The sequence below is a fragment of the Vicugna pacos genome, chromosome 12, assembly GCF_048564905.1.
Source record: "Vicugna pacos chromosome 12, VicPac4, whole genome shotgun sequence".
In the NCBI taxonomy this organism is placed as follows: Eukaryota; Metazoa; Chordata; class Mammalia; order Artiodactyla; family Camelidae; genus Vicugna; species Vicugna pacos.
Window position 1 is genome coordinate 60,324,503 of NC_132998.1, and position 24,640 is coordinate 60,349,142.

The 24,640-nt window shown below is 41.7% G+C and overlaps 1 protein-coding gene and 2 non-coding genes across 7 annotated transcripts in view; 2 read left to right on the plus strand and 1 right to left on the minus strand.

Moving 5' to 3' along the window:
* Window positions 1-24,640, plus strand: part of MEI1 (meiotic double-stranded break formation protein 1) — a 58,375-nt gene that overhangs the window by 3,300 nt on the left and 30,435 nt on the right. For 3 of the 5 annotated variants that reach the window (XM_072973607.1, XM_072973606.1, XM_072973604.1), the window contains 15 exons: window positions 361-411; window positions 2,131-2,204; window positions 3,483-3,588; window positions 4,105-4,308; window positions 5,509-5,639; window positions 9,308-9,422; window positions 10,264-10,380; window positions 11,379-11,478; window positions 11,605-11,739; window positions 15,527-15,641; window positions 16,495-16,586; window positions 17,407-17,548; window positions 19,160-19,286; window positions 22,373-22,433; window positions 23,448-23,545. In XM_072973607.1, the coding sequence (XP_072829708.1) occupies window positions 361-411; window positions 2,131-2,204; window positions 3,483-3,588; window positions 4,105-4,308; window positions 5,509-5,639; window positions 9,308-9,422; window positions 10,264-10,380; window positions 11,379-11,478; window positions 11,605-11,739; window positions 15,527-15,641; window positions 16,495-16,586; window positions 17,407-17,548; window positions 19,160-19,286; window positions 22,373-22,433; window positions 23,448-23,545 (1,668 nt within the window). The remainder of the gene's footprint in view (window positions 1-360; window positions 412-2,130; window positions 2,205-3,482; window positions 3,589-4,104; window positions 4,309-5,508; window positions 5,640-9,307; window positions 9,423-10,263; window positions 10,381-11,378; window positions 11,479-11,604; window positions 11,740-15,526; window positions 15,642-16,494; window positions 16,587-17,406; window positions 17,549-19,159; window positions 19,287-22,372; window positions 22,434-23,447; window positions 23,546-24,640) is intronic. The other 2 variants (XM_006207134.3, XM_072973605.1) reach the window with 2 other exon arrangements.
* Window positions 12,264-12,370, minus strand: LOC116277525 (U6 spliceosomal RNA). The gene has a single exon (XR_004186987.1). It is a non-coding gene; the product is annotated as a U6 spliceosomal RNA (small nuclear RNA).
* LOC116277524 (U6 spliceosomal RNA) lies at window positions 19,993-20,099 on the plus strand. The gene has a single exon (XR_004186986.1). It is a non-coding gene; the product is annotated as a U6 spliceosomal RNA (small nuclear RNA).

Sequence of the window (24,640 nt, forward strand, 5' to 3'; positions counted from 1 at the left end):
GGTGATTTTCTCTGCTAGAGGCTTTTCAGGCTTTTAACTGCCAGGACAGTATTTTAAGGGAGAGAGGATGATCCCCAAGGCTCGAGGATGTCATAATTAACAACAGGCAGAACTGGAATTTTACCCCAGGTCTGTTACAGACTCCAGAACACACAGTTTTTGTGCTATGCCACACTGGCTATTTTTATCCTTTTAAAGCCAGAATGGGTTATTGAAAATCTGGGCATTTGGTGCTGAGGATAGAACTTAGCTGGGACATTGCTTAAAGCTGTTATTAGTCTTAGAATTCACAGTATGCCTTTGTGGGTTTGTTTCTCTTTTAACTATAACTATCCCCCTCTTGCCTCCTTCTGCTCCAAGGACTGTTATGCAATGTGGAGGATGGGAGTGTAACAGACCTCTGTATTGAAGGTAAGGCGAAACTGTGTGTAATGTGTACCCAGCATTTGAAGCTGGGGATATTAGCCTGAATTGAAGCTCTGATTATTTGAGACCTTGATGAAATGTTTCATTTTAGAGATAGATTAAGAAAACTCAATTAGTTGTCCATCATTAATTCTGCATTTCTTTCTTGGGCACCTACTCTGTGCCAAGTACTGTATCAGACACTAGGGATACATAGATGGATAAGACATAGTCCCTACCCTCTAAGAGTTTACATTCTGGAGGAGAGATTGGCTGGTAAATAACAAGAGCGGATTGAGTGCTGTTATAAAGACATATATAAAACTCTGTTTTTATTACATTCATATTGGTTGGTTGGAAGTTGTTTGCACATAGGTGGTGATTAAAGCTATGGAAATGCGTGGGCTTACTTATAAAGAGCTCAAGAAGAAAGGCAAGTGCATTGGGATGAGAGGATTCTTATAGAAAGAGCAAGAACTGTATCAGTTAGGGTCCAGTCAGGAAACAGCACTTAAATTATTTGAACAGAAAAAAAACTTCAAAGAATTGTTAACTAGGTAACTGAAGGCAAAAAGAGAAACAAGTTTTCACAGGGGTGGCAATTTCTGAAAACAGCTCCCACCCTTAGGGCTGGGGAAAAAAGGGAGAGGTTGGAATTATTAAAATTTACTAATTTGGAGGAAGGACTCCACGTATGAAACTCAGACCTCTGAGGAGGGGATGTTGCTTGGCTGCTGCTGGGTCCATGACCATCCAGCTACACAGTTAGCAGCTGTAACTGCTAGCAGCTGTAACAGATCAGTCAATATGATCTGTGTGTACGTTGACTATCTCTCAGTTGAGAGAATGTGGGCAACCAAATGTACCACTTTGAAGTTCTGACCACTGGCAGGGGTGGGAAGGCTTCCCTTCACCATTTTCCTCAAGGCCACTCTTGAGTAGGGCTCTAATCCTAAAGCCTTCTGCTTCTGGTTGGTGCCAGCATAGCTTGCAGAACCCTCAACAGACCCCAGGAACTTCACTGAGATGGTGAGCACTAGATGGAGATTGCTAAGCCAGAGGGGGAAGGACTTGCTCCTTCCTCACTGTTCCTGTTTGCTTCTTGCCTTCTTCCTGTTTCTTTGAATGTTACCCTGGAATGTGTCTTTACCCTGAAAGTGGCAGAACCTTCGAACAGCAGTAGCTGAATCTAATTTGTAGCTTTCCTCACACTTGCAGAGCCAGCCTCTTCTCCACCCCTCCTCAAAGACACCAGCAGAAGCATCATAAATGATTGTATAGAAGAGTGGGTTTGGGGTTGAGCGATAATGGTATTCACAATTTTTGGCACAGGAGATAACTCATAATTCTGTTTTCTAGCATATGAAGTAGCAAAGTAGGAAAAAAGTAGAAATATAAAACATCAGTTTTCAACCTTGGCTTCATAGTAGACTTACCTGGGAAACTTAAAAAATATCCAAGAAGCTTATACTGTTTCTACAGAGATTCTGACTTAATTGGTCTGGGGTGGGACTTGGGCATCAGTATTTGCTTTTAAAGCTTCCTAGATGACTCTGATGTGCAGCCTAGTTGTGAACCACTGATATAAAACAATGAAGAGTGGAGGAGACAGAAAAGACTAATGCCAACTAACACAAGCAAATGACTTTGATTAGAAGGGCTATGAAAAGTGAACTCTGGGCCAGGGGTTGTCTTCTAATTAGTAATGCTGTTGTGTCTGCTCAGTCCTTATCCAGCTTACAACTCAGCTGAAGTCAGAGCAGACTGTTCATTACCTGCTGGATGAGTGTCACAAAGAGGTCAGTAAGTAGCTGTGGGTTTTTGAGTACCCCTCAGAATCCTCAGATGTCAGAGCTGGGTCAGCCCTTTGGATAACTGGGGAGATCGAAACCCAGAGAGGTACAAGGACTTGCCTGAGGTCACCAGTTGGTGGCAGAGCCAGAGCTAGACCCTGGGTCTTCTGATCCTGTTCCAGTCTTCTTTGCAGCTTCCTTCCTTCCGTTTTCAATCTCCCAAATGCTGCCTCCACGTGGGGATATCCATTTTTTGGCATAATCATCCCATGGCCATTCTCTATATCCTCCTAAATACAGTACAGATTTCCTTGATGAATTTATTAAGGAAATATGTTTATTATGTCTTGGCTTAGTATTTTTATTTGGTTTGAATTGTATACAATATTTTGCACTGAAGGCATTTACTTTTATCATTAAGGTAAGCAGTGAGTAGATATGTTTAAACTGCTTCAATGCAGTCAAAGATATCAGTTAAACAAGCAGCCTTTTCATGTGTTTAGATTTAGGAATAATATCAGAATCACTTTTTCATTTTTTTTCAAAAGGGAGACAAATGTTCATCTTAACACCATCAAGAGCAACATTTTATTAGAAACAATGTTAAATTACCTTGTAACTATAATTCTGCATGTGATTAATATATCAGATTGAATTTTAATTATAGATATATCAATACTTATCATTATGATGATGCCACGTAACATTTTGAGCACTTTCTGTATGCTAGGCACTGTTTAGGTGCTTTACATGGAATATCTCATTCAGTCCTCCCAACAACCCTGTGAAATTGGTACTATTATTATTTCCCACTGGAAAAGGCAAGAATCTTACTTAAGGTGCTACGGCTAGTCAGTAGACAAGATGAAATATATACTATTGACTCTTCTTGTAAAGCATCAGGCATAGTGCCTGACAAATAGAATGCTCATATTAATAGTAGCTATAATAATGATGATAATAATTTTTTTACAGTGAACTAGAATTCCATCTCTGTGATGTTCCCAACTTTCCCCTCTGAGTTTTTGGCGCCATAGGAGGGAAAATGTACTAATTTTAGTTTAGTTTAACAAACATGTACTCAGCTGGGTACTGAGGACTCTGAGAGGAATCTGACTCAGTCCCTTTCCTCTAGGGGAAATTGACACTTAGCTAAAGAGGCTAATTGATTGTGGTGAGAGACACACACAGTACAGGATTTGGTGTGGGTAGGGCAAGATGAATTTTGGAGGGCGATATGTCCTGAACCTAATTTATAGAGCGGAATATTTTCACTTTCTGTAGCTGTGTAACATGCCCTCCATGCGAGGCAGCCTGGCCACCCTGACCCTTCTTGGCAAGTTGGTGGATGCCATCCCTGCTCTGGCAGACAAGCTTGTGATGGAGCATGGTAAGTGACCTGTGGGGAAGAGTTGCCACTACCTTTCGCCTGCTTTGATCACATTTCTATCTAGGTGGTCTGTTCACGGTATACACCTGTGAAATCATTACTTTCCTTCTCTAGGCTTTAGTTTCCCCATCTACAAAATATGCTGTTTGTTGGCCAATTAAAAAAAGTATTTCTCAATTTTGGTCCTGGGCAATTTCTATTCATTATTTTAACACAAAAGAATTAAGTACTACCATGAGCCTTCCTTTTGGGTGGGAGGAGGAATTAATTCTGAAATATAGAAGCACTTTTGTCTATTAGTAAAATGCAAATAAATATCTCACAGAGGATTTATCCAAGGACAAATCACTTAACTTCTATAAGTCTTGGTTTTCCCTTTTGGATAAGTTCCCAGAAATCATGTATTGTGGGGGATTATAGGGGGTTACCATCCCTGCCTCATTCAGGGCAATAGTTTGGAGTTTCATACAGCAGTTGACATTGTGAGGTTCCCCTGGCCCCTTGTTTTCTGGATAGGTGACCTGATGGGACATCTGTTGAGAGGTTTAGTGTACCCCAATGAGGGGGTGCAAGCTTCTGTCTGCTACCTCTATGGGAAGCTGTATTCCTCACCAGTTGCTGCTGAGATGCTTTTGGGCCATTTCCGGGAGAAGCTGTGTCCTCTCTTCCTTTCTACCATGGATGGTGCCCAGACAAAGGAGCTACAGATCAACTGCTTGGGTAAGACATGGGACTGGAGAAAAAAGAGAAAGCTTTTGAGGTTTTGCTTGAGGATTTGAGATATTAATTATCTGGTGGTGGAGAGGTCTGCTGCTTTGCAAAGGGTAGAAGCCGTGGGTTTCGGAGATAAGAGGCACAGACTGTGAAAGATGCCTAATGTTGATGTGGCATCTTAAGAACATTGCCTTTGGAAGGAGAAGAGGAAAGAAAGTGGGACAGCAATATTTTTGCTTCTGATCTTTACTGCCTGCCCTTGTGCATCCTGTACTTGCTGCCAAGTTAATCTTCACATTGCACAACTCGCATCCTGTTAGTTTCCTATTTGGAAAGTCAGGTATGGCTCCCTCTGGCCTCCAAAGTGAAGTCTGTTTCTCGGCTTATTATTTGAGGTTCAGTGTACTCTTTCAGCCTCTTCTGTTACTTCTGCACATAAATACACAAGATCTATCAAATGCTTTTGAGCAGGGAGCTTTCATATTTTGAATAGAGCAAATGGGTACTGTGATTGAGGACTGAGTGAGGGCCTTTTCCGGAGCAGGAATGACAGGGAGATGCATTATCTGTGGGAAGCAACAGTTTCTTCTCATAGTTTGGAGCAAGAGCTCTGTTATGAACAGTTTGGCCACATATAGGGAGTGTTTATTCTGAGCCAGGCCCTATACTGGGCTATGGGGTCATAAAGATGATCAAACCCAAGTTTCAATCTGAGGGAGTTCATAGCCCAGTGTGGAAGACGGGTGTAGACAATTAGAGTTCATTGTGGTGAGTGCCACTGTGGAGACTGCACTGAAAAAGATAAGATTCTCTTCTACGTAGTACTAGAAGTCCTAGCCAGAACATTAGGCAAGAAAAAGAGATAAAAGGCATCAGAATCAGAAAGGAAGAAGAAAGATTGTCTCTGTTTGCAGATAACATCATCTTATATATAGAAAACCCTAAAAACTCCACTAAAAAACTGTTAAAACTAATAAATTAATTCAGTAAAATTGTAGGATACAAAATCAGTTGTGTTTCTATATGCTAACAACAAACTATCTGAAAAAGAAATTAAGAAAACAATCCCATTTACAATAGCATGTAAAAGAATACAGTACTTAGGAATATCTATGGAGGCATAAAGAAGTTTCTAGGGGATGTCTGAGGGGCTGCCTATTTGAGTGCCTGTGCTCCTCTTCCTTCACTTCCCAACCTGTTTTCTAGGTTTGCTGAGGCAGCTGCTGAAGTATGATCTCTTTGTGTCCATGATCATGAACAAGTCTGCACTGGCGGAAAGTACTGGGAGTGTTGAGGGGCCACCAGGAGAGACCTCACTGCCTTTGGTGCTCAAAAAGGTAGTTGTCTTGTGATTCCTGGTCTCTGGGTTCAATAACAAGGAAACCAGAGTGCCTCCTGGACCTTTTCCTCACCCACCACTCCTGCTATCTGGGATTTCCTAAGTGGCCAAAACAATGTGCTATTAGAAGACTGAAAGTTGTTTTTCTTTCAGTTATGAATCCTTATATTTGTATCTTCACTTTCATATCTGTGTTGTCTGAGAATGAAGAATATGTGAGTGCTACCTCAGTTGTTTGAGGGATAAAACTTAAGCTTCTCAGCTGGGTACCTAGAGCCCTCTTTCTCTGGACCTGGCTTATCCCTTCAGCCTTACTTACCTGTCCCTTCCACCCCACAGCCCAGTGCTCCAGCCATATTCAGCTTCTCCCTGGTCCTTCATATGCTAGGAGGTCCTGTCTCTGTGCCTGTTCAGGCGCTCTTCCCCTTTGCTTTTAGAGTCTTTCCTCTCTTCTCTGTCTGATTTGGTCTTCAAGGCCTATAAGGGCTCCCATGTCACCTGGCTCCTTTAGGCAGAATGTGCCCCTCTGTCACAGCACTTACCTCGCCATATTGTGATTGATCAGCTGGGAGCTTTGGGGCAAGACTTGAGTCTGGCTGTCTCTTTCTGCAGTGCTCAGCATGGGGCTTGGCAGAGCTACTTATCCTCATCTGATAGCAGGGATATTGTTCACTGACCAGATAGTGGGACTCCTTCTGCAGAAAGGAGGAGGAGCCCTGGTCAGAAGTGGGAAAGGGAGACAACTGGGGATAAATAAGGTGGATATTAAAAAGCCAGAGCAAACTATTCCTCCTTGTCTCCCTGGGATGCCTCTGGAATGGTTCGTGCAGGGCCTATGAACTCTAAAGAGCAAGTCCCGTGTCTCTGAACCACAAAATCTCATATTGGGTTATTTTCTGTGTTCATTTCATTGCTGCCTTCCTGGAGTCCACAGTAGCATCCATGGTAAAACATTGATCCTAGGCTTAGCAGGAGCACAAGATCTTGTGTCCTCACAGTATGCCAAGGCGACATGATGGTGGCAGGGACAGAGATTAAAGAGTGCTTCTCTAGGGGGAGAGAACTTTCTAGAGACAGGAATCTTGGTTTAGAGGTCCCATCCTCCATCCATATTGGGAAACTCTTCTTCCATTGGCCATTTTGGATGATTAGTGTTTTATTTTCCTACAGGAACCAGCGAGGTTGGGACTAGGGTGAGGCAAGTGAGGTACTTGCCTTAGGTGCAAAATTTAAGGGGTACTAAAATATTCAGCAATCAAGATAAATAATATTTTAAAGCAATATTAAAAAACTGAAGTTAATGCAAAAAATTCATGATAAACAAAAATGTCAAAATTTTAAATAAAGATAAGACTGGCATGTATTCTTATACCTCCATTCTGGCATTTTTTTGGTCAGAGTCTAATGCTATTCTTTCCTGCTTTTGGCTGATGACCAACTTATTCTCCCAAAATTCAGGTCCCTGGGAATATATTGTCAATGTTTGTGTTCCTGCTGTTTCAGAAGTTGATTAATTTATTTGGTCAAATACATACTGAGCACTAATGTGCTATGTCAGTCACTCATTGTTAGGCACTGGGAATATCATGGTATGTAAACAGGTGAGTTTCTTGCCCTTGCACAGTCTAATGGGGAAGGCAGATAATAGGCAAGTAAATGAACAAGCAAAGTAATTACAGATTTTGATAAGTGCTATAAAGGAAATAAAGAGGAGATGAGATAGTATTGGAGGAAGCCATCTACAGGTTGAATTGTCAATCATAGACTCTCTAAAGCGTTGACATTTGAGCTTTCGCTTGAAGAATTAAAGTAAACCAGTGTTCACTTTGAAGCTAAAAACAGATAAATAAAGTAAGCTAGTGATATGAAGAGTGGGCAGAAAAGCATTTCAGGCAGAGGGAACAACAAGTAAAGGCTGGAGGAAGGGAAATGCTTGATGTATTCCAGAAACAGATGGAGGGCCAGTAGGATGGGAGAGTGGGTGGAGGTGAAGTGAAGTGGCCCAAGATGAGGCTAGGGATTAAGCAGGGAAGGTCATGCAAGTCCTGATAGGTCATGGTGAGTAATTAAGATCTTTTTAAAGATAGATTTTCATAATTAATTTTGTTTATGATGGAAAAAAGGATTGGAGTGTTTCTCAATACAATATGGGGCATGCATTTTAAACTAAGAATCATTGCTTTGCTTAATGGTTAAATATCATTTTTCTAAGACATGTTTTTTTTCTTACATTTTAACAGCTCTGAAACTGGGAGACATTTTATCATCAATGGTGTAACAGTTTAATTATAGCTTTTTTTCTTTCTTGGTGGTACATAAAATAGTGGTTTGCATCAGTAATGGTTAGCATCAGGAGGCTTGTCTGAAACACATGTTATTTCCTATATAAAAGAGAACAAGTTAAAGATTAATATCTAGAAACTCCTTTATATACTAACAGAAAGGCTGTTTATGTGTCCACTTTTAAGTCTAACATGACTGAGATGAGTTTAAGCTTACAGACCTTAGATGCATCTCTATCAGATGTGTGTGACTTGGTCTTTTTCCTTTGAAGCTCTAAAATCAGGCACACTCTCCTTTGTCTTGTGTTATATGTTCTACCCGTCATTTTCCCCCAGAAGGCCAGTTTTTGCTACACTTAAAATCTGTGGTTGCAGTTAACTCTCATTGATTTCTGAAAGTACCTTAGCTTTGCTACTTACTAGCTGTGTTGCCTGGTGTAAGTAACAACCTCAGTGAGCTTTAATTCCTTCCTCTGAGTGTTGAGGCTCAGTGATTCAATAGGAAGACTCACAGGATTCAGTGTACAGTTATATTCATAGCTATGATTTATTACAGCAAAAGAATGCAAAGCAAAAATCAGCAAAGAGGAAGGGTATATGGGATGAAGTCTGGGGGAAAACCAGGCACAAGCTTCCAAGAGTCCCCTCCTAGTGGTGTCACACTGAATGCACTTCATTTCTCCAGCAGTGAATTGTGACAACATGTGTGAAACGTTGCTTAGAAGGGAGACTCTTTTAGAGTCGCCGTGCCCCAGGTTTTTGTTGGGAGCTAGCTGGTTACGTAGGTACCCTCTGCCTAGCACATACCAAAATTCCAGATTCCCAAGAAGAAAGCTGGTGTTCAGCATAAACTACACTGCTTGTGTAAATAGTTTAGTCACAGTGAGCCACTCTTACCAGTTCTGGGAGTGTTGGGAACCCTCCTGAAATTCAACTTCCCAAACCCACTCAGTGGCCAACCTGCAGGCAGGCCTTTCTAAGGATAACAGTCTTGGGCCTGCAATGTTAACTCTTTTCTTCATGTTCTGTGAAGTGAAGCTCATAGTAGAACCTTCCCCTGTTATGTCTTAGGCTTGTTGCGAACATTAAAACCAGATAAATGCTGTGAAAATACTTTTGTCAATGAAGGCCTGAGCCCTTCTTGGTGATGATTTTAGTGTTCTTTGAGTGCTGTTGTGTTCTTTCATTTCTCACCTGTTGCTGTTCATGGAGACTCCTTTCCATAATCCATAACTGCTCTCCCTGAGCACCATCCTTGTGCCTGTTCAGTAGTGTAGGAGGGATTCAGAGACAAACCAGGCTCCTGCCCTGAGGCACTCAGGCCACTCCCCTCTGGTCCTGTCAGTGTTGTGACTGTGGTACATCTTGCTGCCTGTTTCTCCAGCTTCTCCTCTCCAGAGATGAGACTCTGCAGGTGGCCAGTGCCCATTGTATAACTGCAGTACTGGTCCACTCACCAGCAAAGCATGCGCCGGCCTTCATCCATGCTGACATCCCAGGTAGGAGGCCCTTTCTAACTTTCTCTTCTGAGGACCCCAGAATTCTGACTAAAGACCCTTGAGTTGCAGCAGCATCAGTCCTGTTGAGGGTTCTTTGATATGCATACTTGGGGGGTGGGTTGGTGGTAGGTTCATTGTGCATGACAGACTCTAGGAAGCAGGCCTCTAAGTCTGAATCCTCCTGCTATAGATTTCTAATTTGACCTTGAGCAATTTATTACTGATCTTTCTCATTAATTTGACCATCTAGGAACAAACACCTAATGTGGGGTGGTGGAAAGACCTGTGGACTAGGGAGGTAAAATGAATTAATGTTTCTTGAAGTCTCATAATGAGCCAGGAAATATGCCCTGAGATGCATTGTAAATGTTGCCACATTTAGGTCCTCATCTTTACTATGTTTTTCATCTTTGCTATTTTATGAATAAGAAAATAGAAGATCAGAGAAAGGAAATAACTGGTTTAAATTGACAAGGCTAGTTTTTGGCAGAGAAGCGATACAAAATTAAAGCTCTTTAGCTCTCAGAATTCTTTTCTCTGCATCATGCTGTTACTCATCCTGAGATTAGGGGATCTGAGTTCCAGTCCCACCTCTACCACCAACCATACCTCTCTCTGGGTCTCAGTTTCCCCATAGGTTAAAAAGATGAGATTAGATCATAAGCCTGAAGATATTTTCCAGGTTTATCTGTGAATTAATGGTCATGTCTCATGGAGAGGATGTGTGAAAAGACGAAGTGACAGGTGTGAGATGCTGAATAAATCTAAGGCCCTAGCTTTAGTTAAGGGATCATGATCACATAGCTGTCATTGATTGTTTTCTCTCCCTCTCCCTGGCCAGAGTTCCTCTTTGAGCATCTTTCCTCTTCCAGTGAAGCACTTGTCTGGTCTAGCTACAACTGCTTGATACTCCTGGCAGAAGAGCCACTCTTCTTTTCCAAGTGCCACACGGTGTACGGTTGGTAGTGTGGGTCCTTGACTAGCTCTGGCATTGGTGGATGGCTCTTTGGAGTTAAGTAGCTGCAACAGTGATGGGGGCCTAGCCTACACCTTGGAGGGGGCTGCTGGTCTGGTCATTTCCATCAGTCCAAACTCATTACCAGATTCCACTTGCAAGCAGTGATGTCCAAACAGTTCTGTTCTTCACTGATTAGCAAAAGTATATATGTTTAGCAAGAGAAAGGCACTCCTATTGGCTATTAAATGAATCCCTGTTGCACCTTAAGAACAACTTTACTCAGCCTTGGAGTCAATCTTTTCCTGTGCCCCAGATATCTATCCATCTAGATAGTCCCCAGGTTTTGCTGATTCACCCTTCCAAATGTTTTTGACACTGTTCTTCTTCCTTCCTGGTGATACCTTCCTTGTCTGAGACTTTTTATTTCACATCTAGGTTTTTAGATTGGGCACATTCAGTCATTCTTTTATATTCTGGGTTCCTATTCTATGTCAGGTACCAGGCTGGGACCTGGAGGTTTAGAGATACATATAACAAGGTCCCTGTCCTCTGGAAGGGGAGAGAGATATAAATAAGCTGACAAGGGCTCTGCTAGAGGGGAAGTACGAGAGGTATAGGAGCTCAGGGGAGGCTCATATCTCTGCCTGAGTGGATCAGGGAAAGGCTTCCTGGAGGAGTAGAGGTCCAGCCTGATTCTTTGAGGAAGAATAGGAGTGTGTCTAGCGGAGAAGGTGTAGCTCAGTCAGTAGGCATTGACTAAATACTTCAAATGCCAAGGCCTGTGCTATGGCTTGTGCTGGGTTTGGGGAGACAGAGATGAATCAGATAAGTGCCTACTCTCAAAGATTTCACAGTCCCGTCCCGTCAGCCTAACTTTGTCAGGACCTCTCCATGAGGGCTGCCAGAAAATGTGCTGTTCAGAGCCCTCACTTCTCCTGGGAAGGCAGTGAAGAAACTACCAAACACTAATCCTGGCCTCTGCTATGTCACTGAGGTAGGGATTGAGTCGGTGGTGAGGAGCCTACAGGGAAGCCTGAGGATGAACAACACTGAGCTGCACAAGCAGGGCCTGCTGCTCTTTGCTGAGATCCTGACTCGGTGAGCAAAGTGGAGGAGCATCAGGCCTGTAGGGCCAGACTGGAGAAGGAAAGAAGTGAAGTATTTATTCCTGGTGGGGTCAGTGATAGGAGTCCACACACTCATTCTTCATTTACAATCTCTCAGGCAGCCAGAGGAGATCAAGCTGTTCACAAGCTCAGCCATGTGCAGAGATGCTGGCCGTGCTCTCCAAGAGGCAGTGAGCAGCCCTGTGTTGGAGGTGGCGGCTGAGGCAGTGAAGGCCACCTCTGCCTTTCTGAGGTGAGAGACCCAGACAGGCTGAACTTCCCATCTCTGCACGAACCTGAAGGCTTGTCAAAGCCAGAGCAGCTTACAGGGAATACTTGTTCTTTAGGTCAGCGAAATTTTGTTGAATTTTGTCTTTCTGCTCTTTCTGGAACGGCCATTCAGATATTGGGCATCATGGATTGGTCATCTAATTTTCTTTGTTTTCTGACAGTTTTTCATCTTTTTGTCATTATGTACTAGATTCTGGGAGATTTTATTGACTTTATCTTTTAACCCTACTATTGAGTGTTTTGTTTCTGCTTTCGTATTTTTAATTTGAAAGAGTTCTTTCCAATTCTCTGTACTTTTTAAAATAGGATTTTATTCTGTATTTATTTTGTGGATGTAATTTTTTAAAACTCAGTCATTTGTTTTATTTTATTTTATTTTTAGTGAAGTATAGTCAGTTATAATGTATCAGTTTCTGGTATACAACATAATGTCCCAGTCATGCATATATATACATATATTCATTTTCATGTTCTTTTTCATTAAAGAAAAATGTGGAACGCTTCACAAATTTGCGTGTCATCCTTGCGCAGGGGCCATGCCAATCTTCGTTGTATCATTCCAATTTTAGCATATGTGCTGCTGAAGCAAGCACCATTTATTTTAATCAAGACTTTTCCCCCCACTTCCTTTCCTACTAATTTTTCCTTCTGCCTGAAATCCTCTTCCCTTGAATCTTTGCACAACTGGCCTCTTCCCATCACTCAGGTCTCGTTCAGAGCATCCTTCCCTTACTGACCCATTTGACTATTATAGTACCTGCCAAACACTTGACAGTTCTTGTTTATTCATTTGTTCTGTGTCTCCCCTGCTATATAATGTAATTTCCAAGAGATCAGGGACCATGTCAGTTTTCTGACTGCTGTACGCCTCACTCCTAATAGATAGTCAGTATATGAATGATGGATGTTAAAGTGGATGGTGAGACTGAGAGATCCTAGGGTCAAGATGGGAACACATTCCTTAGTAAGAGCTTGATATCTTGAAAAGACTAGTGGAGAAGACCTATATTTATTTGTTTATTTATATAGGAAGTTTTACATTGTTTCTGTGTTTTCCCTTTAAGAAATCCAACAAAGTAATATATTTAAATGATAAAAAGTAAAATATGCTGAAGGTTTATAATGAAAAGGAACAGTCCCCTGTCCTTACTTCCTAAAGGAAACTAATTTTAACTCGTTTTGGTTTTAGTTCTGGTGATTTATCTCCCTAAATCTAAATAATGTGCTTGTAATGCTATTTCTTTATTTGTCAATTTAGGACATTATTCATGACTCACCAGTAAGAAAGATCAAGACTTAGCTCACATTATTTTGCCTTCTCTACATTTCCTTGGCATTTTTGCTAGTTAATATCTTATATCTTCAAACTTTTAAATGATATACTTTAAACTTGTATTTCTTGTTTCCTCAACTTGAAGCAGTATCTCTTGACTGCCTGCTTGGTTAGCTGAGTATATTGGCACTCCCATTCTTCCTTTCCCTTCTCCCCACCTTCTACTTCTCCATGTCAGCTGTACCTATGATTTTGAATTGTACCTTTAATTTATGCTGTAAAGGTCATTCACATTTATAGTCTCTTCTGTAACCATATTTAAGTCTTTGTCATTTGACTCTAGATTGCTTCTAAAAATTGAAACCAAAAATAGCATTTACATTATAATGGCTTCAGTTGGTCTTTTTCCCCGTTTGTGCTTTCCTGGATTTGAATCTCTAAATCTGGGGCATGAACCCCTACAAGGCTGAGATTAGTAAACCAACAGGGTAACAAAGGCATAGAGAAGAGCAAAAGTCAATCAGAAGTTCCCATGCAGAGCTGGAAGTCTCCTAGGAGGTTGGTGTTATGGGGGATTGGTACCACCTTTCAAGCAGGAGGTTGTATTTGAGCTGTGCTATGAGGGATGAAAGTTTTAGATTTGTGGAAGGATCAGAGTTGGCCAAAACATGTGGGCAAGAAAGATTAGGGATTACTGAGGGTACAGTAGCCAGTCTGGCCAACAGGTTGTATGAAGGGGAATAGTACATGAAGAAGCCAGAAAGCTGATTGGGTCAGAGTTGTGGAGAGTAATAGGTAGTGGGCTGATTATTATCCTTAGATGATTTTACTTTTGACTTGAATTTCCCAGACTGTTTACTGAGGTGGTCCCTCTGAGGTGGAGTGGTTCAGATGGTCTCTGGGAAGGAGGAATGAGGAGTGAGAACTGTTGAAAGAATTTAAAGATGACCAAACCAGGCTTGACAATCGGTGTAGGATAGAAAGTTAGAACTTCCAGGGATGAAGAGGGAAAGGGGAAATCAAGCCCTCATTATATACAGTTAACTGAGCACCTATTAGTAGGCCCAACAGATTGCTCTCAGTGTTAAAAAAAAAAGGAGGCCCAGAAATGAGGGTTAACATAGGTTTCTCCTTAGTTACTGCACTAGATTGAAATAGCTTCCCTCTAAAATCCATGCCCACCCATAACCTGTGAACATGACCCTATTTGGAAATATGGCATTTGTAGTTACAGCTGAATTAAGATGTGTATGGGCCCCTAAATCCAGTGGCTGGAGCTCTTATAAGGGAAAGGGGGATTTGGACACAGATATGCACTGAGGGCCATGTGAAGAAGCAGGCAGAAATTGAAATGATGCAGCTATAAGCCAAGGAATGACAAGGATTGCCCACAACCACTGGAAGCTGAGAGGCAAGGCAGGATTCCTCCCTAGAGTCTTTGGAGGGAGCCAACACCTTGGTTTCAGACTTCTAGCCCCTAGAACTATGTGGGAATAAATTTCTGATATTTTAAGCCACACAGTTTGTGGTAATTTATCATATCATCCCTAGGAAATCAATACAGCTAAATTATACCCTGTCAAATAGTCATTTATGTAACATCTTTTTTATTTAGCATCAATTTACAATGCATCTACCTCTGTTTAGGTGAAATGAAAAGGCAGAACTGTTACCTGGCCTCTTGGAGCTCACAATTAGACTCATCAATGACTCTTGTCTCCTCTGAGTCTATAGAATATGAAAGTTCAGATGGACCCTAAGTGTTACTTTCCACATTTACCCCACACTCAAAATGATTGACTCTCCAAAAGTAATTTCCAGTCTTTGCTTATAATCTCCAGGAATAGGGAACTCACTTCTTCCTAGATAGTCCCCTCTACCTTTATAGAGTCTTGACTCTCAGAAAATTCTTCCTTATATTCCTGAAATAAAATCTGGGTCCTCATAACATTTACCTATTGAACTTGGTTTTCCTCATCAAGGTAACAGAGAGCAAATTTGATCTGTCTTCACCAAGAGAGCTTATCACTTACTTGACATCATTGGCCATAGACATCTCTTGATGCACCTCCAGTTCTAGATAGTCCTTCTTTCACCAGGAGGCCTTCTCAGTGAGAAAACCCTCTGTATCCTTAATAACAATAATAATATACATAGATGTCATTTATAAGGACTTACTATCTAGTAAGCATCATGCTGAGTGTTTGACATATATTATCCAATTTGATCCTTAGAATAATTCTGTAAGAAGAGTACTGTTAACTTTCACTTAATAGATGAGGAAACTGAGATCTGGAGAGGATAGGGAATGTGCACAGTCATGCAGCTAGATAAGTGTTAGAGCAAGGATTTTTATCAGATCAGATTCTGGACCCATGTTCTGATTCTCCACATGCCCCCCATCAGCCGAGAACCTGAGGGTATCTTAGAGTACCGTTACCCCACAGTAAGCCTGCCTTTGTCTCTCTGGATGCAGGAAGGACCATCAGAGTGCTCTACCTGTGCTGTACAAGGAACTACAGGCCTTGCTCGAAGCCATGCTGAGCCGGTGTGCAGATCTTTCCCAGATCCCATTGAACTGGAGGCCCCTGGTCAGTGCACTGCAGCCTGCTTCTTCTGGAGAGCATGCTGTAATGTCTTTAGAAGATAATTAGTACATTGCATTACCTTTATATGCTACTTTATAGCTTTTTCTCATGCACACATACCTATAATGAGATGTTATTTTTTTTCCTAACTGCAGAGCTGTGAGGCTTAATAATTGTTATCCTTATTAGGAAACTGAAGTGACAGGGATTAAATAATTTTTCTCTAAGGTCCAAAATTAGCAAGTTTGGATAGTAAATCCCAGGGTGTTTGGACCCAAGCATACTACACACTTTGTCTTTCGTATCATCCAAGCAGGTATGGTAAACATGCTCACTAAATTATTTAAGGCTGGATTCACTAGAACATTAGAATCTGGCCAGTGTGTAGTGTGTCATAATTGTTAGCTTTTAATGGTCCATGGACTTAAAATATCAGAAAAGATACTGTTAATGTGAGTGCTGATTATGTTTTTCAAGATTAACTTTGGAAACTAAGCTCTTCACACCTGATGGGGTAGGGATTTTTGTGTGTTTTGGAGCAACTAACATGGACATTACAGCCAGTTAGGCTAATGTCTACCAGCTTGTGACAGCTTTCTGCATATAATAGAACAAAAACCACTCCTATGGTTCACAGGAGGCAGGTAGTTCATATTTCCACCTTCTACTATTTTTTAAAGGAGGTATTAGATGGCTATATTTGTGAGGATATACCTAGGATCTCCTGGAAAGTGTTAGGTGTTTGGGATTGGCATACTCCAGTGTGAGAGGAAGAGGTCTGTAGTCCTCTAAGCAAAGACTGGGACACACAGTAGGTACTTGACCAATAATTTCCTCTATTTCCTTCTCACCTCAGGGCCATGCCTCCAGCAGAGATTCAGAGAAGGCCATTCTTGGAAGGGGAAAGTTCCTCCTGAGCACTCTGGAGGGATTTAGGAATGCCTGCAGGTGAGGGGCCTCTGTGGTCTGCGGTGGTAGCAGTATGGAAGATGAGGGTAAAAAGGAATCAGACAAAGGATAAAGTTTTGGAAGCAATACTTGATCTCTGATGCTTTGCTGCATAGGGAGAGGACTTCAGCTGGGGTGGAGGTTGGGCATGTGTTTGGGGTGTGGAGGGGGTGTATGGAGGAGGTGTGAGGACAAGTAGCTAGAATAGGAGATTTCTAAAGATTCCCTCCTGGTGAAGCTTTCATTACTGTGCGACAAGGTTGTATCTCATTTAGCTTTGTTTCTCTTCCCAGATAACCTAGCCCTTTAGGTGTTCACTGAGAGCTTGTTTGATAAATTCAGTTCACGTTAACAAATGTATCTCCTGTGTGCCAGGCCTGGTGGTAGATAGTGGGAATAGAAAGATAAATCAGATTAGCTCCTGCCCACATGGAGCTTACTGTCTCTTGCAGAAGAGAGTTTTGTTTACATATGTGGAATTCATTAGGTTGTCACAAATCAGGGGAAGGCATTATGGGTAGAGAGAGCATCATATGTAAAGGCAGAGATGTGAAACAGCAAACAGCATGGGATGCTCAGGGAAGTACATGTAGTAGGGTGGAAGAGTCATGTATTATGAGAGAGAGAGGATAGGGAGCACGAAGCTGGAGAGGTAGCCAAAGACCAGGTTCTCCCTCACTGAGACCTCTTGAATTTTTGCTAGATCTACTGATAGGGATACTTTCCCTAGACTCTGAGCTTGGGTATTCCCCTGGGAGGATGCTTTTAACCTTTATGTTACATTGGTAGTAGTAGATACACTCACACATTGATTTCTCAGGTTGGCTGTGGAATTCCAGAATGAGCCTTCAGCCCAGGAGAATCCATTCACAGCTCCCAATGCTGAGAAAGAAGACACCTTGGAGGCCTTCTCAGAATTTCTTCTCAGTGCCTGTGACTCCCTGTGTATCCCCATGGTGCTGGTAGGTTCCCCTGAGCCATCGACAGCATGAAGCCTGGGGAGGAGAAGGATGTGAGAGCAAACCAGGCTGAGAGGCACAAGGCAGTGAGTCGACTACTCAACTGGACCTCCTGAGGGTCTCAGCAGTGTTGTTCTTGTGGCCACTTTTCCTTTGGTTTTAAAATTGTAGCATAGTGTTTTATTCTAAAACTAATAGATGCCACTTAAGAAAAACTAGAAAGCAGTAATAATAATCTAATAAATAGGTAATGTTAATGAAATGCTAAATGCCTTATATTTGTAACTTAATTTGATCCTGCAATGATGCTGTGAAATAGGTCCTGTAATTTCCCCCAACTTAAAGATGAGGCTGTCATGTTTCTATAGTTATAAAGCAAGTACATGACAGTGCTGAGATTTGAACCCATGTGTTTTTCTGCATAGTAATGAGCAGCAGGAATATCTGTGATTTAGACCTAACTAAGGAACACATGTGACTTCTGTAAAATGAGACATGGCCACTGTGAAGAGAGATCTAGCTTTGATCTGACTTGAGATGGAGGTGGTAGGAGGAGCAGGGTCTAGGGCTGCTGACTTCCCAGATGACCTTACGTGAGTCCTGTCCTGTTTGAGGTTTGGACATCCTGTGAGCCAGCGAAGAGCCTATTAGTTGGGAAAGGATAGCTCGAAAACACCCACAGTAGGAACAGTAGGTGGCAGCAGGGAAGCATTTTCTGGTTCTAATGGAAGAGAGCCTCTTTGCCTTGAAGAAGTCTTTAAGCCAGCATGCGAGGGTCTTCAGGTGGGCAACTGTCAGGACATGGGTTGCAGCCCTTGTTGGCGTGCACCAACATTAACGCTTGGGCAATTCACATTAGTTTCCTCATCTGCTCTCCCTTCCTCTTAGATTTATGAAGTGTTAGAGCTTTATCTGGAACCAGGTATAGAATTACTGTATTATTCTTTCTTTTAACTTTTCTATATTTTACACATTTTCTTTAATGAGCATCTATTACTTTTTTAATTTAAAAAAAGTTGGCTTAAAAACCACATGAAAGATATCTATAAGAACCATGTCCCTGAGGCACCGACTGTTTACATATAGGGAAGAGATACAGTGAGAGGGGAGGGGGTGACTGACCTAAGGGCACACAGCAACTTTGTGCAGAGCTTAAAATGGAGCCCAAATTTCTCTACTATTAATTCAGAGCTCTGTTTACCACATCAGGCTGCCTCATGATTCTGTTCAAAGGTCACATGAAAAATAAATGTGAAGGCAGTTTGTAAACTATATTATTGTATGTTAGAAACGCGAGTGTCACTCAGCATTATGTTTAAAAAGTGTCTTTTACACATCAGATCTCATTTGTTTCTGGGAGGTAGGACTGGTTATTTCTGTTTCACTTCTTTTGGTGGAGGCCCAGAGAGGTGAAGGATCATGCACAGTTTGTGAAGTGGCAGATGTAAGCCTTGGATGTGGGCTTGTAACTGCAGAGCCCCTAGCTTTTTTGTGCTTTTCAAATGAAGGGGTTTAGTCTATGATTGCTAGATTTGATGCCAGTTTTGCTGATGCTCTCCCTTCTTCAAAGGCTAAGTCCTGATGGGCTGTGTTCTCCCCTCTGGTTCTTTGCAGAGATACTCGGAGCAGGCTACTCACCCAGCCTTGATGGAGGTTTTCCTCTCGATTCTGCACAGCCTTTTTGTCATCGTCCCTCACATGAAGGAGAAATTCTCCAAGAAGCTTGGTAGGGAGCTGGCAGGTGTGGAATTTGAGAGGGAGGCAGGCTGCTTGGGCAGCTGCTCAGAGTTCTCAAAGAGAGCATAGCCTGTAGATGAGAGGCTTATGTATTCATTCAGAATCAGCATCCACACTCTACCCAGGGTTGAGTGGAAGGGAATGTCATCCAGCAATCAAAAGTCCTTAAAGGCAGTTCTCAAATTAATTGATACTTTTTGAGAATGTCAAGGAAGTTCCAGTTCAGAGCCCACAGCACACCTCTTTCCCCATTAATCTCATACTTCACATTCCCTCGGATCTCACAAGATGTTTAGCATCTCTGGCTCCTGAGCACTGAATGCCAGAAATATCCCCAGTCATTGTGACAGGTGAAAAATGTCCCCACATACTCGAAAATGCCTTCTAGACGAGTGGCAGCACTCTGTATGAAAGATACTATCTATACTGTACTGAATTACCTTCCTAAAATTGAACCCAGGTGGCTCTTGACTCCTTCAGCCTTTTCCAGTACTTCTTGCATGTATATATTTTCTTCTCTCAGTCATTTTTTTCTCTTTCAAATGTAAGCCTTCCTTTCCCATGTCTCCAGTTTTCACCCTGTAAGTGCCTCAATCTGCAGAATAAGCCCAGGAATCAGAGTCAGAGTCTCCTTTATCCTCCTTAGAAAGTGTAGTGATGATGAAAATAGGAAGTGGGGTTAACCAAAAACAGAAAAGGGAGTAGAGAGTGTGCTCGCTTTGGCAGCACATATACTAAAATTGGAACAAAACAGAGAAGATTAGCATGGCCCCTGCACAAGGATGACATGCAAATTCGTGAAGTGTTCCATATTTTAAAAAAGGAAAAAAGAAAAGGGAGTAGAGAGAATGATAGTAATAATTAACAACTAATAATAATTTTTATGAAATTATTACTATGTTTTAGATACTGTTTTAAATGCTTTCATGTATTAAGTCATTTAATTATCTGAAAACTCTAGAAGTACTTACTATGATTGTCCTCATTCTGCTGATGAAACTCAGAGAGGTTGAGCAACTTTCCAAAGGTCACACAGGAAGTGATGTGCCCAGGATTCAAACTCAGGGAATCTAATCTGGCTCTAGAGTCTGCTTTTTAAATCTCTGTGCTATGCTTGCCCTTTATCATTATCATTTACTGTCTTTTCTTTTATTTCTTACACATAGCATGCAGTGGAAATTCTACCATAGAGAAGTAGCCAGGGCTCAGTTGTGCGGGGCCTTGTTGATCATGTCAGGAATTTGGACTTTATCTTAGGTACTTGAGTGTTAAAGAAGGGGAACGACAGGCTCAGATTGCTGATTTGAAAAGATTCTTCTTGGAATAGTGTGGACCATGAGTTAGAGGGAGGCAAGATTGGAGGCAAATAGTTCAGCCTCTTGCATTAACTCAGGTTGGTGTTAGGAACTAAGGTTGTGTTGGTGGGTGGGGTGGGAGGGATAGAACAATTAGATGTAGGGCATGAGGGAGAGGGAATAGTTTAGGGTGATACCTTGGCATCTGTCTGCCGTCTAGGTGGATGGTGGTGTTTTTTTATTGAGAGGAGGCTCACTATAGGAGGATCTGGTTTGAGAAGGCAATAGAGGATGTCATCAATTTGGATGTGGGTACGCATGAGATGCCTGTTGCATGTCCCAGTGGAGCTGTTAGGTAGGTAATTGACTATGTGTCTGAAGTCAAGGGAGAGATCTGATCTTTAAATACAATATCAACTAATGGAAAAAACACATGACGTAGAAGTTGTGAGTTAACTTTTATTTGGGGAACTTACTAAGGACTATAGCCCAGGAGATAGCCTATCAGATAGTTCTGAGGAACTGATCCGAAGAGGTAAGGGAGGAGCCAGAGTATGTATGAACTTTTTTGCTGGGAAAATATGTAGTCAAGCATGAGAAGATTACTGTTAGTCACAAAGAACAAACATCTCAAGTTACTGAATTCTAGTGCTTTTTTGTATATGGGAAAGATGCAAGGATCTAGAGTCATTTGAAATTTTTCCTTAGATATGCATCTTAACTATCTAGGGGCCAGTATATCCAAAGCACAGAATGTTTCCTGGTTTTTTTCCATCATGAGTTCCCCTCAGGGCGCACTGTCAGTGGGCTGAGTGACTGCAGTGGCTCACGGCTTGATCCTTGAAGAACTGGGATGGCGGGCAACATTGTTTTCCTTACAGTAGGTATAGAAGGTTTCAGCATCCAGCCTTTCAGTCAGTTAATAAACATTTATTGGGTACCTACTACATGAAAGGCACTGTCCTAGAGCAGAGAATGTAGCAGTGACCAAAATAGACCCCTGTTCTTGTGGGGCCGATTCTCTAGTGGGGAGCAGGCGAGATTCCTCAAGGGTGTGTAAAATGAGGTGATCAAAGGACCAAGACAAAGTCAAGCACAATATTCAATGGTCAGGAGGAGCAGAAGACTCCAAAGAATGCTAATAAGGAACAGTTGGAGAGGAAGGAAGAAAACCAGAAGAATATGACATTAGGGAAGCCAAGTGAAGAGAGTTTTGTAGATTAGGGAGTGGTCATGAGTGTCAAATGCATCCCAGAAGTAAAACGAGGACTGAAAAATGTCCCATCCATTAGCCTTAGGATAGAATACAGATTCTCCCCAACATTGGAGCGGGTGTGGTGGGAACTCTTGATGTACTTGTCTAGAATCCTGCCTTTACAGGGGCCCAGGATAGGCAGGACAGACATCAGTTTTGAGAGAGAGCTGCAGGCTGGTGTGGGAATAGAGAGACTGGGAAAGTCAGGCAAAGCAGGGGCCTGGGCCAGGGTCACCAGCTAATGCAAAATGTCCATCAGAAAGGAAGATGAACATTTATTCAGCATCTACTCAGAGCTGAGTATTTATTAGATGTTCTATATGCATTTATCTTACTTAGTTTTACAACAACCTGTGAGGTATAGATATCGAAACAGAATCTCAGAGAATTTAAATAAATGTTCCAGATTCACACTACTAGATGTGATGGAGCACATTTTGAACCTAGGTCTGTGTGACTCCAAAACTAGAACCACCCAGACTTAGGAATCTCTGTAACGAGCCTGGTTTAAGTCTCTACTTTCTTCCTACTTCTCCCAAGCTGCCTCATCCTTCATACAACTGACCCTGGAACTGAAGGCCAGGTTCTGCAGCGGCCTGAGGTATGTATGATCCCAGGTAAAGATAGTGGCAACGGGGTCAAATGTCCTTCTTCACTGGACAAGTGGAAGTTTCTGATTGATGTGGTTTAGTCATAGGATTGCGGGGGGATTGACACAATGTCAATTACTCAGCAACTGGTGGTATGAGCTAGACATTCTTCTGTAGTTTTATTTAATCTAGTTCTTATAAGACTCTCATTCCATGTGATACTTGGATAAGCACCTGTAACATCAAAACTAGAAGGGCTCTTAGAGATCATTTGTCTAACCTCACATTTTATAAACAAGGAAGCTGAAGCCCTCACAGGGTAGTTGATGCAGTGTCCGTTGAGACAGTCCTGTTCTTAATTGCTGCCAGACCAGCAGTTCCAGAGGAGAAAGTCTCTTATTCAAAGTAGAGAGGTTGCTGCCTCAGTCTGTCTTGTTAGGTTTTTAGAGCAGCCTTCTGTGCCTCCCCATTTTTGATTTACCACCTGTCTCTGCATTTACTTGGCAGATTCCACTTGTTACTGCCTATAGCCCTCAAGGTGACCACAGTGCAGTATCTAGCTCTCCTTCCATATCTCTGAATACAACAGCAAACTTTCAGGAGAGAATATGGGGATCCACCTGGATTCAAAGTCATAATGTTGGATGTTTGTAGTTCTTCTTAACTACCCATTTTTGGTTCAATACCTTCCTCTTTTCTGGTACTCCCAGCCCTTTCCTGATCCAAGAACACTTTTGTTTATATGTTTTACTAAATTGGAGCTTACTAGCCCTCCTTGATTTATTTTTTTCAGTCAACTTTTAGTGAATGCCTATATGGGCCAAGTGCCTAAGTTACATCTGTGGGCAGCAGGTTCCATACTTACTTTTCATAGCCACCTCTGGGCCTCTACCAGGGCCATAGTTAGAATTTCATTGGGCTCTGACACAAAGCAGTGGTGCTTCAGTACATGGCAGGGATAATGCTGTGCCAGCCAGAGTAGCAATGTTCTTTCTCTTGTTCTCTTTTCCTCTTCTCCCTCTAAGTCACTCAGCCCTAAACCAGGTGTGTTCCAGTTTCCTCTACTACATGTGCATCAACCTCCTCTCAGCTCCAGAGAAGACAGGACTACCTTCCCAAGAAGGTAAGATGCTGTAGTTTGGCCACTCATGAGGTCCTTGGTGGTATTTTAGAGTCTGGATGCCTTGCTGATTTGCTGAGTAGTGAGCCAGAACAATGATAAGATATCTTGGCTTAAAGCCACCTAGAGGAACCATGGAATCATGAAATGATGAAACTGTAGGTTACCTCCTAGGGAGGTGAGATAATAGAATCAGAGAGCCATGGAATCCAAGGTTCTTGGACCTTTAGACTTTAAGGGTCGAAAAGACCCTAAAGTTCATCAAGACCAGTTCCTCCCCGTGACCGTCTTCTCTGCATCGTCCCTCACACCAGGCCTCTTGCTCTCTGCTTGTTACCTCCAGAGACTCTGCTCAAAGTATCTTAAAAACAATTTTTTTATTGAAGTACAGTCAGTTACAATATGTCAATTTCTGGTGTACGGCACAATGTCCCAGTCATGCATATACATATATATTTGTTTTCATATTCTTTTTCATTAAAGGTTATTACAAGATATTGAATATACTTCTCTGTGCTATACAGAAGAAATTTTTTTAAGATTTGTTTTTATGTATAGTGGCTAACATTTGCAAATCTCAAACCTCCAAATTTATCCCTTCTCACCAGCTTTCCCCAGTAACCACAAGATTGTTTTCTATGTCTGCGAGTCCGTTTCTGTTCTGTTGATGAGTTTATAATGTCCTTTTTTTTTAAGATTCTACATATGAATGATATCATATGGTATTTTTCTTTCTCTTTCTGGCTTACTTCACTTAGAATGATGATCTCTAGGTCCATCCATGTTGCTGCAGATGGCATTAATTTATTCTTTTTTTTTTTTAACATTTTTTAATTGATTTATAATCATTTTGCAATGTTGTGTCAAATTCCAGTGTAGAGCACAATTTTTCAGTTATACATGAAAATATATATATTCATTGTCACATTTTTTTCTCTGTGAGCTACCACAAGATCTTGTATATATTTCCCTGTGCTATACAGTATAATCTTGTTTATCTATTCTACAATTTTGAAATCCCAGTCTATCTCTTCCCACCCCTGCGCCCTTGGCAACCACAAGTTTATATTCTATGTCTGTGAGTCTATTTCTGTTTTG